Source organism: Priapulus caudatus, unplaced genomic scaffold (assembly GCF_000485595.1).
Source record: "Priapulus caudatus unplaced genomic scaffold, Priapulus_caudatus-5.0.1 Scaffold559, whole genome shotgun sequence".
Classification (NCBI taxonomy): Eukaryota; Metazoa; Priapulida; class Priapulimorpha; order Priapulimorphida; family Priapulidae; genus Priapulus; species Priapulus caudatus.
Genome location: NW_014577620.1, coordinates 99,997 through 112,890, shown reverse-complemented (window position 1 = coordinate 112,890; position 12,894 = coordinate 99,997). Strand labels below are relative to the sequence as shown.

Genomic DNA, 12,894 nt, shown 5'->3' with positions numbered 1-12,894 from the left:
AGAGTGCCCGCGCGAGGGCACTATCGCTTGCGCGACGCTTGTATTATAACGCATTGTGTTTACGTCACGAATCTCCTGTGTCTGGGCGCCACGCAAGAGTATTTCGAACGGGTGTGTTTGTGTCGCGAACGTTTTGTTACATCGAATGCACCGGCAAATTAGGGAGTATAAAGAAGGTATATACGCATGAAAAGTAGATTCAAGTCATGTGATGCACTAAAACATTAATGCCTGCTGTTGGTGCACTATGCTCTCATAGTGTTGCTTTGCGAAGGAATAGCCCCCCCTCCTTCCCCTCCCTCCCCCCCTCCCCCCCCTCCCTCCCTCCCTCCCTCCTCCTCCTCCTCCCCTCCTTCCCTCCCTCCCATTCCTTCCCTCAGCAACACTATGAGGAGCATAGTGCCCCCAACAGCAGGCATTAATATAAATATGAACTGAGAACATTTCAAATTTTCATATTTTACATAGCTATATATATATATATATAAGAAGTTTAGTTTTCCAAATGCAAGTTAAATTACACAGAAAATATTGAAATGACAACAACTGGAGACATAATTATGCACTCCAGTTGTTGTCATTTCAATATTTTCTGTATATATATATATATATATATTCACTGTTTTACAGCTTGCTAGTGTCAATGGCACCATTAAGCAATGAGATTCGACCAGTAAGCAGCTGTACACCACAGCATATTGGACCTGCCATCCCAGAGGTAACATCATTGAAATATTGAAAATTAAGCATCGTTGTTGTTGTTGTTGTTATTGTTGTTGTGTTGTTGTGTTATTGGTGGGTGGCGGCGGGCGGTGGCGGCGGCGGGCGGCGGCGATGGCAGTAACATTGTTGTTCCGGTTATTGGTTTACTGTGTTTTTGTATTTTAATGTTTTTCCTGTTTTCTCTGTCAAACTTGACCCATAATGAAAGCCGTAAAAGTAGGCGTGGTGACAACTGATGAACTATAGTCAGGTGAATTAATTCACTAAAAACGTGTCAATATTAGCATGACTCATGATTCCACTAAGAACCAAATTTTATGCATTTAAACTCAAAATGGGAATGAAACATGTATAACTAGCTCTGTGGCATAACCCCAACTGTAAAGACAGACTGCAATATTTTTGTATTGACAATAATTTGATTTTTGGTGTCATTTGCAGGTAAACTCGGTCTGGTTCAAATTGTTCATCTATGTGTTGACGGGATGTGGTCCTCCGTCATTACTTCTAGTGAAAGGCACGAGACTTAGTAAACTTCCAAAAATATTTCAGGTATGAAGGTGGAGCATGCAACGGTGCTGCTTTTAGTGCAGGTGTAGGTTAGGTTAATGTTGGCTCGACCAGCAAGCGTTCATTCGGTATTCTGAATTTCCAGAACAATATTGTCCTACATTACAATAAAATTCAGCGTGAGCACTGTGAGAATAATACAGTCAACCCTGTGAATCAGAGTCACTCAAAAGTCAACTATCTTTTATAGGCAAATGTTCACTCTATAAAGGCAGTTTCACTGTATAACTGCAACTTGCAATCAGTATAATTTGTATGCAGGTGTCTATTCTATACATGTATCTGCTAACACAGGTATGACTCTATACTCTTTACGAATGTGTATGGTGTACATTGTGTTTAGGCTAAATAAAATGTTTGTTTTTTTCAGGATTATGATAGGCTACTGATAACAGTGTGGGGACATGACCCGAGTGTAGTGTCAACTGCCAATGTATTGCTAACCCTGAATGATGCATTGTCTCACTCTGCAGTTCTCATGCAGGCAAGAAATTCTTGTAGTTTTATGCAGATTTGAGTGTATGTATTTAAGATTGACATATTTTGCATGGGTCATCATTTGTTAGTAAGAATTGCCAATAGGTAGTAATGCCAGTGTCTATGCTAGCTACAGATGTATGTACTATTTATGAGATCTTGTGTTAGCCAGTTTAACAACTCAAATTCTAACATTTCTTGGTTATTCAGTAGTCTTTGCGGAAGGTTATTAGCAAACATCACGTATTTTCAGGTGCATGGACATGTGGCTGATGGAGAAACTGTATTCATACCATTTCCTATCGATAATTCAGTGAAAGAAGGTAATTTTGCATTTTTAAATGGAATATAACATTCACAATACAAAGAGTAAGATGGTAAGACAGAATTTGTATAATCCACTTCTGATATTATATAAATATTATAAATAGAAACCTTCTATAGTTTACCTTTTCATCCATAAAGAATTTTGGGTTGCAACCAGCAATATCGGTGGTGTGTAATTACTCGGTTGTTTGGCAGCAGAGTTTTCAAAGAAAAGCATGCACACTCACCGATCAATCCGTAAGCTGTGCGAAGAACTGCAGCTAGAGCATACCTGTGGATTCATCAGCATGCTGTGCACCGGCCGTTCTGCCAACCTCTCTGCAAGAAATAACGACACTCCCCACAAAGTCGCCTGTGACAGTCCCACAGCTGAACGACGAGCAGAGGGTAGTGATAGTGACAGTGACACAAAGCCTCACTCGTTAGACTTGCAATACGTGACTTGCGGTCAGGCTGAGGCCGACTGGATGCTACTGGACTGTAGCTATGGAGTGCCACTATTTGATGCCAGTCTCAACAAGCGAGTATGTGAGAGGATTGCAGCCAAGGGAATATGCAGATATGAAAGGTAAGCAAGAAATGTAACTCTGCTTGTGTACACGTGCGACTGCGTCAAGAACTAGAACAGAATGATATGGTTATGTTTGCTAGGGTGTTGACAACTGAACTACAATTACGTGCATCGTTCTGGTGTTTTCCAGTCTTCAGGAACTATTAAAGTCAAGCCGAAAGTTGTCACTGAAGCTGCTACACTTCATTGCAGAAAATCAGGTAATTTTGTTTTCAAGCATTTAGAATGTTACAACTAGAAGGAAAAGCTGATGAAAATATTATATTATATAAATGTGTGATATTTTATCAGCTTCGTCTACTACTGTACTTACCGTTACAAGTTTCACAAGCTTTTCTTACCTATATAATATGTATGTGTGCGTGCGTGCGTGCGTGCGTGCGTGCGTGCGTGTGTGTGTAAGTGTGTATGTGTGTGTGTGTGATTTCAGATGAGTATTATGAATTGGAATTTCGTGGTATTATTTCAATAAGATAGTAACTCTCCACGTCTAGCTGTAGCTACAAAAGTCAGTGCACGAAATTCTAACATAGAGGCTCTGTTCTGTGGCAGGAGCTGACGGTGTCGGCAGACGAGCATGGATTCCCCGGCTCACTCAACAATCGCGATCAGGTGGTACCATATCCATCATCGAGTCTCCTGTACTGTGATGGCAAGCTAGAAGCGTGGGAGGGTTACTGAGCGGGCTGCGCTATCGTACCCTTACGGATAACTAACTGCAGAAAACGCAATAGATGCACATTCATGGTTATTTGTTGCTGCGTGGAAATGCCATTGATTTCCTGTTGGGTAACTATTAGTTTCTTTTGCTGATTGATACAGCTGTAGTCACCAATTATACCATAGATGATTTATACATACATATACGGAACTCTATTCATATCCACTCTAACACCACTCTTCTTATCCACCCTAGCCGAATTGTGAATTCTTCAGCCAAAGTTTTTGCTGTAATTACTGTATTTTTCTTCTGGGCGGAGCAGATGACTTTGTTGTACTTGTTGTTTTGGCTAACCTTCAATTGTGATGAAGGGAGGCAGTGTTGCAATTTAAGGCTTTGTTCCAAAATGGAAAATTAGGTGGCTTAAGTCTTTTAATTCTTTTCCTTTAAAACGGACAAACATTTTAGTTGTGTTTATTTTCACTGTCTGTCCTGTAGTTTATATACAGTCAGCCAAGAGAGGGATAGTACTTATCCTTATAATATTAAGTGATATCCTTCTTTGTATCAATGTATTTCAGTAGGCTTTACTGTATTAGATGTACACGTCCGTAGATACCATGTTCGCGTTTCAGGATGATTGTTGTGTAGTAATGACACGCTTATATAAAATGTCAGAACGATACGTTGCACGTGTTATCCACTGGTCAGAGGAAGTTGCTGATACACTGATGGCAAAATACATTCCAGTCGTAAAAGTTATTTTGCATAGCAAATTTCTATTCCATGTATAGGTTCACGATCGTGATATCGTATTCCGAAGTATGATATGTGCTTGAACATATGTATAGGTCTACGCATATGTTCACGATATACGTGTAACCCATATAGTTCAGATGTCATATAGAGGTACAAAATGTTGTGACAAGTATTTATTGCACGACAGAATTACTCTTTGCACATTTACCTTGGACGTCTGCAGGTGAAATCGCATGATTTTGTGACTGCAGCCTCAAATAGGGTATAACAATATACATATTTATATTATGTATACTAGTAGACTATGTATAGTATGTATACTATGTATACTAGTGTACATATGTTAATGGTATTTGCTGTCGTAATTCGAAGAGCAGTTGAGATGCAATGTTAGGATTAAGGTGTATCATACTGTGTGCCTAGTAGACTGCATATCTGTATGCATTATTTAAATGTGAATGCGTAGTGCTGTAAATATTGGGGTCGGCTGCGAAATAATTTGCTTATATATATTAATAATCTTCGTGCCTGACATCGTTGAACTGCGTACACTAATAGTCATAGCATGGTTCAGATTAACTAATATGTGTACATATCGGGTACAATCGCTAGTATTCACAAATTTCATCTGTACGTGTTTTCGGTTGCGTTTCGCAATGCAGACGCAAAAGCGTGGTGAGTGAAGAAAGTTTGACTCCTGTAACGGCTATTGTATTTCTGGTGCTTAGCTGTTTCGATTAGTGTCGCCCTGACAAGACGTAAGTCTTGCTATTGTGGTTTTCATCGTCATCTCCGCAGTGTCTACTCTGTTGGCTAAAAAAATCTAGCGCTATATATCCCCAATAAAGAACACTAAAAACAGTGGCATCATGCTGTTTTCACAATAGCGAAAGTAAACACACATATAATGGTAGGAATGCATTTTCGATGACAGCGAAAACCCTGTTTCCAAATTAAATATGCCAAGTCGTTACTAAGTTATTTATTTTCAGTTTTAATTGCTATAAACGATTTTTCCGGTTTCTTTGTGTACAGGTTACACGCACGCTGTGATGTTAGAACATGTGGTTATTGTGTTACCTATAGGGGGTTGGTCTAGTGCATACTATGTCACGTTTCATTACCTTACCTCACGTCTTAAAATAGGCTATTTATTAACGTGCGTCCAACAAGATTGCTAGGAGTGCTGGTGGTCGTGGTGACGCTCTAAACGCAGTTATTACTATCAACGATATGCCATACATCATATCCACCAGACGCATAGACGCAAAAAAACCTTCAGAAATTAAAGTTGGTTGTTCTAAACTTTGTGCCCTCAGGTGACAAGATGGCTCTGTAACGCTGAATCGATCAGAGAGTGATAGTAAATCATAAAATGGTGCATGTTAAACCTTTTGTCTGATGCCCATGAATGCTGGTTCATCACATCAAGTTGTCGACATGTGTTACAATGATACATATCTGCACAGTGTATGTCGTGAAGAGCTATGTTCATGCCGTTACTAGGGGAATCCATGGGAATCAAATAACACCGTGTACTCCCGCTGCGGGGACAACCATACTTGCACGTAAATGTTGTGATTATTAGGAATTATTCAACAAATAAATCGAAGAATAATGAAAGAAATCATACGGTTATGCATATTAATTATCAATATCACTAATGTAATAAAATGTAATTATTTATTAATTATCAATACAATATAAGTCGATAATGTAAGTAATGGGCAAACCTACCCAGTCACTGTTGTGCCAAATTTTCAAAACATCACCATGGAAACTATACCTCACTAACGTTTAATAAATAAATAAATAAACATAAATACATATATTTCTTTCTTTCTTTATATATATTATCAAGAGCTAATAATACCTAAGGTATTATTAGCTCTTGATATTATTATATATATATTATATTATATACTTATATATAATCAATGGTATATAAAAGATAAACATATTATCTATTAACAATAATACCTATTACTTAATTGCCCGTCACATTATTGTAACATGTCATCAAATGACTACCAATATTGAATTTCACGCTGGTATACGAATGTTTATTCTCGGGGAAATACCCGGATACAATCCTATGACTCATGTCATTCATAGTAGCTATTCAGCAGTTACTGTACACCTCGCAAACTTCCGAGTGTGCGACAGCGCACCTACGCGTGACGTCCTACACATCCTCATTCTGCAATCATGGGATATTGCACGAACGTCATACCTACTACACGGAATTCTTAGAACAGAACAGTACGGGCTAGAATTTTTTTTAGGGCTAAAAGGCCAAACTACCTGGCTGTACCTAAGCTAGGTCCACACCCCATGGCTAGCTATAGCCCTGCGTTATTATCCACGTAACCGTGGGCTACGCAGTAAAACTATCCAGATCCAAATCCAGTTCTGTTCTTGTCAACTCGGCAGCGGTTCTGGAAATCAAGGAACAGGATTTCTCTGCGGCCGTCTCAGCTAAGCTGTGCCGTCGATCAACAGGACTTCTTTCCAAGGGACGCTATCCTGCGCCATGTAGCGTCGTCATCGTAAGCGTAGCCTCGCAGTTTAATATATTCTGTGTAATACCCGTTTCGGGCTCTCCCTAGGCAAATTAATTATATACCTAAGCTTATATACGCGCTAACCGACTACTGAAGCGGAACTCTTGCGGAACTGGTAACTGTCTGTTGTAGTCTGCTCACTGGACCGTCTTCTAGATCTGTTGCAAATACCACCGCGCAGACAGAACTGCCCAAACCGGATTTGTTCGCCGCGAATACTGGCTGGCCGGTATCATGCGTCCTATTTAGCTCATATTCGCAGCACACAACAAGGAGATAACATGTACACACGGAAGAGCTTACAAGCCTAGATATATATTGGTCTGCCAGTATTGCATGTCGACAAGAAATTTTGAAGAAGGAATACGCGCGTGTGATACACGTGCATCCACAACAACTACCGCTCATCGACAGGAGAAATTACGAAAAAGGATTACACGTGAGTGATACGTGTCTCCATCCACGTATACTTTTACGACCACTATTGTTTATCGACAGAAAAAATTACGAAGAAGGACGACGACGAATGCGTGTCACACGTACATTTACGATCACAATCGCTCATAGACAGGAGAAATTAGGAAGGAAAACGCGCTCGTCTGTGCCTCTACAAATTGACGATTGCGGCAGTAGACTCGATTACAAATTTCCAGCCGTGAAAAAATGAGTGCTACCGATTCCGCGCATCCGACGCCGTTATGTAACGAACGCGCGAACGACGCGTCTAGCTCGCGGACACCCCGCACCAATATGAACCTGCTAACCACCGACAACCTGCTCCTCGTACTCATCGTCATCGGCGTCGTCGTCGGCATCAGTCTCGGCGCCGGCCTGCACGGCCGAGGACTCACCGACAGAGATATCATGTACCTGGGCTTCCTCGGCAGCATCTTTCTGCGCATGCTCAAGGCGCTAATCTTGCCGCTCATCATATCGAGTCTCATTTCGGGTCTTGCCGATCTCGATTCGAAGCTGTCGGGTCGCATGGGATGGGTGACAATCGTCTACTACATGTCGACCACCTTTACGGCCGTGTTCCTCGGCATCGCACTCGTCTACGCCATCAAGCCGGGCTACTACGGTAGCTCGGCGGATGAGGTGAGGAAGCAGGGAGGGCGGCCGTCGACGGTTGCTGACACTTTCCTGGATCTCATTAGAAGCATGTTTCCGTCGAACCTCATAGGAGCTTGCATTACGCAGGTATTGTAACTGTAGTATCTACGTAGTGATGTGTGGAATGATCTATACGAGGTGGGGTTAATGTGGCGTTGGTGTTGATGTGACGTGATGAAGCATGTGGACTGATGGATGCAGGTACTTCGAGTATAGCATCGATGTTGTAAGATGTGATGGGTGCACATAGGGTAATTGTAGCATTGTTGTAGTAGGGCCTGGAGTGGTGGGCGACTGTAGCATTGATGCAGTAAAGCGTAGAGTGACGGGCGCAGGTACTGTGACTATAGCATTGATACAGTAAGGCGTAGAGTACGTGACGGGTGCAGGTACTGTGACTATAGCATTGATACAGTAAGGCGTAGAGTACGTGACGGGTGCAGGTACTGTGACTGTAGCACTGATGCTGTAAGGCGTAGAGTACGTGACGGGTGCAGGTACTGTGACTGTAGCATTGATACAGTAAGGCGTAGAGTACGTGACGGGTGCAGGTACTGTGACTGTAGCATTGATACAGTAAGGCGTAGAGTACGTGACGGGTGCAGGTACTGTGACCTGAGCATTGATAGCAGTAAGGCGTAGAGTACGTGACGGGTGGCGGTCCTGTGCCTGGGACTATGGCATTGATATCGTAATGGCGTAGAGTCATGTGACGGGTGCCGGTAGCTGTGCTAGATGGCATTGAACGTCAGGCGTAGAGTCGTGTACGGGTGCGGTACTGGTGACTGTAGCATTGATACGTCCGGCGGTAAGCAGTACGTGACGGGTGCAGGTACGTGCCTGTCGCATTGATACAGTAAGGCGTCGAGTAAGTGCGGGTGGCAGGGTACTGGTGACTTGTAGCATTGATACAGTACGGCCGTAGAGTACGTGACGGGCGCAGGTAGCTTGGTGACTGTACCTGCTACCGTAGCTGAGAGTAACGTGACGGGTGCAGGTACTGTGACTGTCGCATTGATACAGGTACGGCGTAGCAGTAGTGACGGGTGCGCAGGTAGCTGGTGACTCGTAGGATTGCTGGACGTAAGGCGTAGCGTACGTGACGGGTGCAGGTCTGTGATGGTCGCATTGATACCAGTAAGCGCGTAGAGTAAGCGTGACGGGTTGCCGGTACTGTGACTATGGCATTGATACAGTAAGGCGTAGAGTACGTGACGGGTGCAGGTACTGTGACTATGGCAATGATGTTGTAAGATATGGCGTGATGGGTGCCGTGCGTGATTGCAGCGTACGTTGCTGTATTAATTAACGCGTGGACTGGTGGTGAAGAAATGCTGTAACTAATATATAGCGTTGAGGCACATGGTGTAAACTCCACATTCTAACAATTTAAATTTACAATCTTACAATTTATACCCCGCACAGACTGCAACGTAACTAAGTATCTACGAGCAGACATAAGTATCTACGATGATTCTGATGACGGGCCCCAGGTTTCTTACGCAATGACATTCTAAATGTTTCCGGGGTTTATGCGCAGGAAAGTACGATGCTGATCGTACCTAAAGGACCGCTGGCAGAGCCGGAACCGGAAATCTACGCGTTTCAGCAGAATTACACCAACTTCACGACACCTTTCGCTGAGCCGGAACCCACCGACGGTACAGAGCGTTCGTTGTTCGTGCTGCCTACGCCAATAAATACTACGCTAGAGCATAGGCCTATAGGCTCAATATGACAGTTCGTGAGCGTTGTGGCGTGTTCCGTGGTGCGCGGAATTATAACCTAATCGGCAACTTAATTGCGGTTACGCTACACGACATATAATGCAATTATTCGACTCTTAAAAATCACATTATTTGCTTAATGTCTGAGAACCTCAGCGAAACTCTCTTCCAGAGATCACCAAGGGCAAAACGACATCAATATGGCTAATATTTACATACGATGACACTGTAAACAGAAATGTGGAAGCTAATACAGTATATTGCAGCGCGGCAGAACAGTGTAAATGAAACAAGGAGTGTGTACTTACCTACACGTGCTACCTGTAATCCGTGGTTTCAGGCATCGACCCTGACGATCCGTACACGTGGATGTTCAAGGTCGGTCACGTGGAATCCGGCATGAACATCCTCGGCATCGTCGTCTTCTGCGTCGCGTTCGGCATCGTCATCGCGCGCATGGGCAAGCAGGGAAAGCCGCTGCGAGACTTCTTCGATTCTATGAGGGAAGCTATCATGAGAATCGTGAACATCGTCATGTGGTGAGCGCGCGTTGCTGCGAAGAATGAATGAATGAATAAATGAACGAATAAATAAATAAATGAACGAATGAATGAATGAATGAATATATGAATGAACGAATGAATGAATGATAAAATGAGCGAATAAATGAATAAATGAACGAGCGAACGCGAACGAAAAAAATCGCTGAATGATTTAACAACCACAAAAAACGAACGAACAAATTCACGGACAAACAAACAAAGAAACATATCACTGAATTATTGAACGAAAGAATATATGAGTCAATGAATAAATGAATAAACGAATAAACAAACAAACGAATGACCCTAATGATTGAACGAACGAACGAACGAACGAACGAACGAACGAACGAACGAGCGAGGCAATGAACGCCACTTATCACCGTGCTTCACATTCCGCTACTCGGTTATGCAGCGGAGATTTACACTGTGAACATGTAATCTACAGGTTCTCGCCGATCGGCATCTGTTTCCTAATTGCGGCAAGGATCGTGGCCATGAGAAACCCAGCGCAGATGCTCGGCCGCATAGGCATGTACATGGTAGGTATAACAGGCGGCCTGTAGCCGACTGCACCGACGGCGGGTTACAATATTCTGTGGAGCAGCTGCGTGGAGTTATGACGAGAGAGGCGTCCCTCTCAAGTCCCAATCAACGTGCATGGTGTAGCAGGGCGGGTCTGAGACGAGAGTTTCATGGAAGACTACATAATAATTAAAAACAAAATTCGAACTAGTTGCACTCGACAGGTTTCAATTTAAGTTTTATTTAAAATTTAGAGGGTTGCCGTTCTTCTTGGAGGCTATGGTTCTGTGTATACACGAGAGTACATAATTTCGAATTTACCAGTATTTCGAGATTTCAAATCATATCAAAAATAGATCTAGTATTACATATAGCGTTTACAAATTACAATATGTGCATTATCTAATCTGATGTTCACATTGCAGGTCACCGTTCTCTCGGGACTTGGTATTCACGCTTTCATCATTCTACCTACGATTTATATTGTGTTTGCGCGAAAGAACCCGCTGATGCATTTTCTAGGAGCAAGTCAGGCGTTGCTAACAGCTCTCGGAACAGCTTCAAGGTTGGTAAATGCAATTACAGGCGGCACAGTTTGCGTTATTGAAGTTGTCTCTTTAGCCAGGCAATTACATGCCTATTAAACATAACACCGGTTGTCTACATAGCCCGGAACCCCCGGGCCCAACTAACAAATAAATTGCGCTGTATGACAGATCGTGATGGTGTACTTTACACCAAGACAAGTTTCTAGTGTAATTGCTAGGATGATGGTAATGACGATAATAATAATGACGATAATAATAATGACGATAAATAATAATAAATAATAATAAATAATAATAATAATAATAATAATAATAATAATAATAATAATAATAGTAATAATAATAATAGAAGTCACCGGCCAATGCCGTGATCCACTTTGGAAATAGTAATAATAATAATAATAATACTATTATATATAATAATAGCCTAACTGGCAAGCCCACCCCGCCCCCCCCGCTCTCAGTCCGCAGCGCGCCCCCTGCCCCGGCTAGCTCGGCGACGCTGTCGATCACCATCTCTAACATGGAGCAGAAGCGTCACATCGACACGCGCGTGGCACGCTTCGTGCTGCCTATCGGCGCCACGATCAACATGGACGGCACGGCGCTGTACGAGGCCGTCGCCGTGCTCTTCATCGCGCAGGTGAACGGCGTGTCGCTAGACGCTGGCAAGATCATCGCCCTCAGGTAGGCCGCGTCGTAGCTCTCTTACCGGGTTAATACCGTAAGTAGCGTAAGTACCGTAAGTTAAGTACCGTAAGTAAGATACCGTAAGTAAGTACCGTAAGTTGCGAGAGGTAAGCGTGAGCCTTGTGCGTGAGACTGTAAGCGTGAAAATGATGCCACAGGCTGCGATCCGAACCGGCCGCAATATAGCGAGTAAAGTGAATCTAGTTGATAGAGTACTAATTCATTTTTTGGCCCATTTGTTTTGCGAGAATTTCTTCCAAACAAGGCGTGACCTCGTACCCTTCGGCACCGACCTATATCCTACAACGCGATGCATGAATTTATGATTTTCCCGGAAAAACGGAGAATATATTCCGCTTATACAGAAAATTGTTACAATGCCCCTTTCGCAATGCCCCATTCATTCATATACCGAACGCATTTGCTTCGGGGAACATGCGTATTTTAAATAAATGAAGCGAACACAAATGAATAAAGCCACAACTGATTATCTAGTGATAAATTTATTTTACGATAACCCATGTGTTTAACCTGTTAGCAACGGTAGTCGAAACTGTCGTTAACGGGTCAAATAAATGGATCTATCGTAAAGTAGACCTTCTCCGATTAATATAGCTATTCCATGTGTACTGTGTGTGTACATCGTTGGTTGATGCTTGCCCGTTGGTCGATTGATTGCTGGTTGGTTCGTTGGTTGTTGATCGTTGGTTGGTCGGTTGGTTAGTTGATGGTTGATCGTTGGTTGGTTGTTGGTTGAGAGTTGATCGTTGGTTGGTTGATCGTTGGTTGGTTGGTTGGTTGATGGTTGATCGTTGGTTTGTTGTTGGTTGATGGTTGATCGTTGGTTGGTTGTTGGTTGATTGGTTGGTTGGTTGATGGTTGATCGTTGGTTTGTTGTTGGTTGATGGTTGATCGTTGGTTGGTTGATCGTTGGTTGGTTGGTTGGTTGATGGTTGATCGTTGGTTTGTTGTTGGTTGATGGTTGATCGTTGGTTGGTTGATCGTTGGTTGGTTGGTTGGTTGATGGTTGATCGTTGGTTTGTTGTTGGTTGATGGTTGATCGTTGGTTGGTTGATCGTTGGTTGGTTGGTTGGTTG

At 42.8% G+C, this 12,894-nt stretch overlaps 2 protein-coding genes across 2 annotated transcripts in view; both read left to right on the top strand.

Annotated features, from left to right (window-relative positions):
* Window positions 1-5,715, top strand: part of LOC106811648 (protein FAM91A1-like) — a 20,123-nt gene extending 14,408 nt beyond the window's left edge. The window contains exons 14-20 of the mRNA XM_014815350.1: window positions 553-718; window positions 1,165-1,275; window positions 1,664-1,777; window positions 2,024-2,093; window positions 2,293-2,665; window positions 2,799-2,868; window positions 3,221-5,715. Of these exons, the coding sequence (XP_014670836.1) occupies window positions 553-718; window positions 1,165-1,275; window positions 1,664-1,777; window positions 2,024-2,093; window positions 2,293-2,665; window positions 2,799-2,868; window positions 3,221-3,349 (1,033 nt within the window). The 3' untranslated portion in view covers window positions 3,350-5,715. The remainder of the gene's footprint in view (window positions 1-552; window positions 719-1,164; window positions 1,276-1,663; window positions 1,778-2,023; window positions 2,094-2,292; window positions 2,666-2,798; window positions 2,869-3,220) is intronic.
* Window positions 5,716-6,783: 1,068 nt separating this feature from the next.
* The window catches only part of LOC106811633 (excitatory amino acid transporter 1-like), a 10,915-nt gene continuing 4,804 nt past the window's right edge, over window positions 6,784-12,894 (top strand). The window contains exons 1-6 of the mRNA XM_014815336.1: window positions 6,784-7,852; window positions 9,306-9,426; window positions 9,833-10,031; window positions 10,483-10,576; window positions 10,985-11,124; window positions 11,600-11,797. Of these exons, the coding sequence (XP_014670822.1) occupies window positions 7,316-7,852; window positions 9,306-9,426; window positions 9,833-10,031; window positions 10,483-10,576; window positions 10,985-11,124; window positions 11,600-11,797 (1,289 nt within the window). The 5' untranslated portion in view covers window positions 6,784-7,315. The remainder of the gene's footprint in view (window positions 7,853-9,305; window positions 9,427-9,832; window positions 10,032-10,482; window positions 10,577-10,984; window positions 11,125-11,599; window positions 11,798-12,894) is intronic.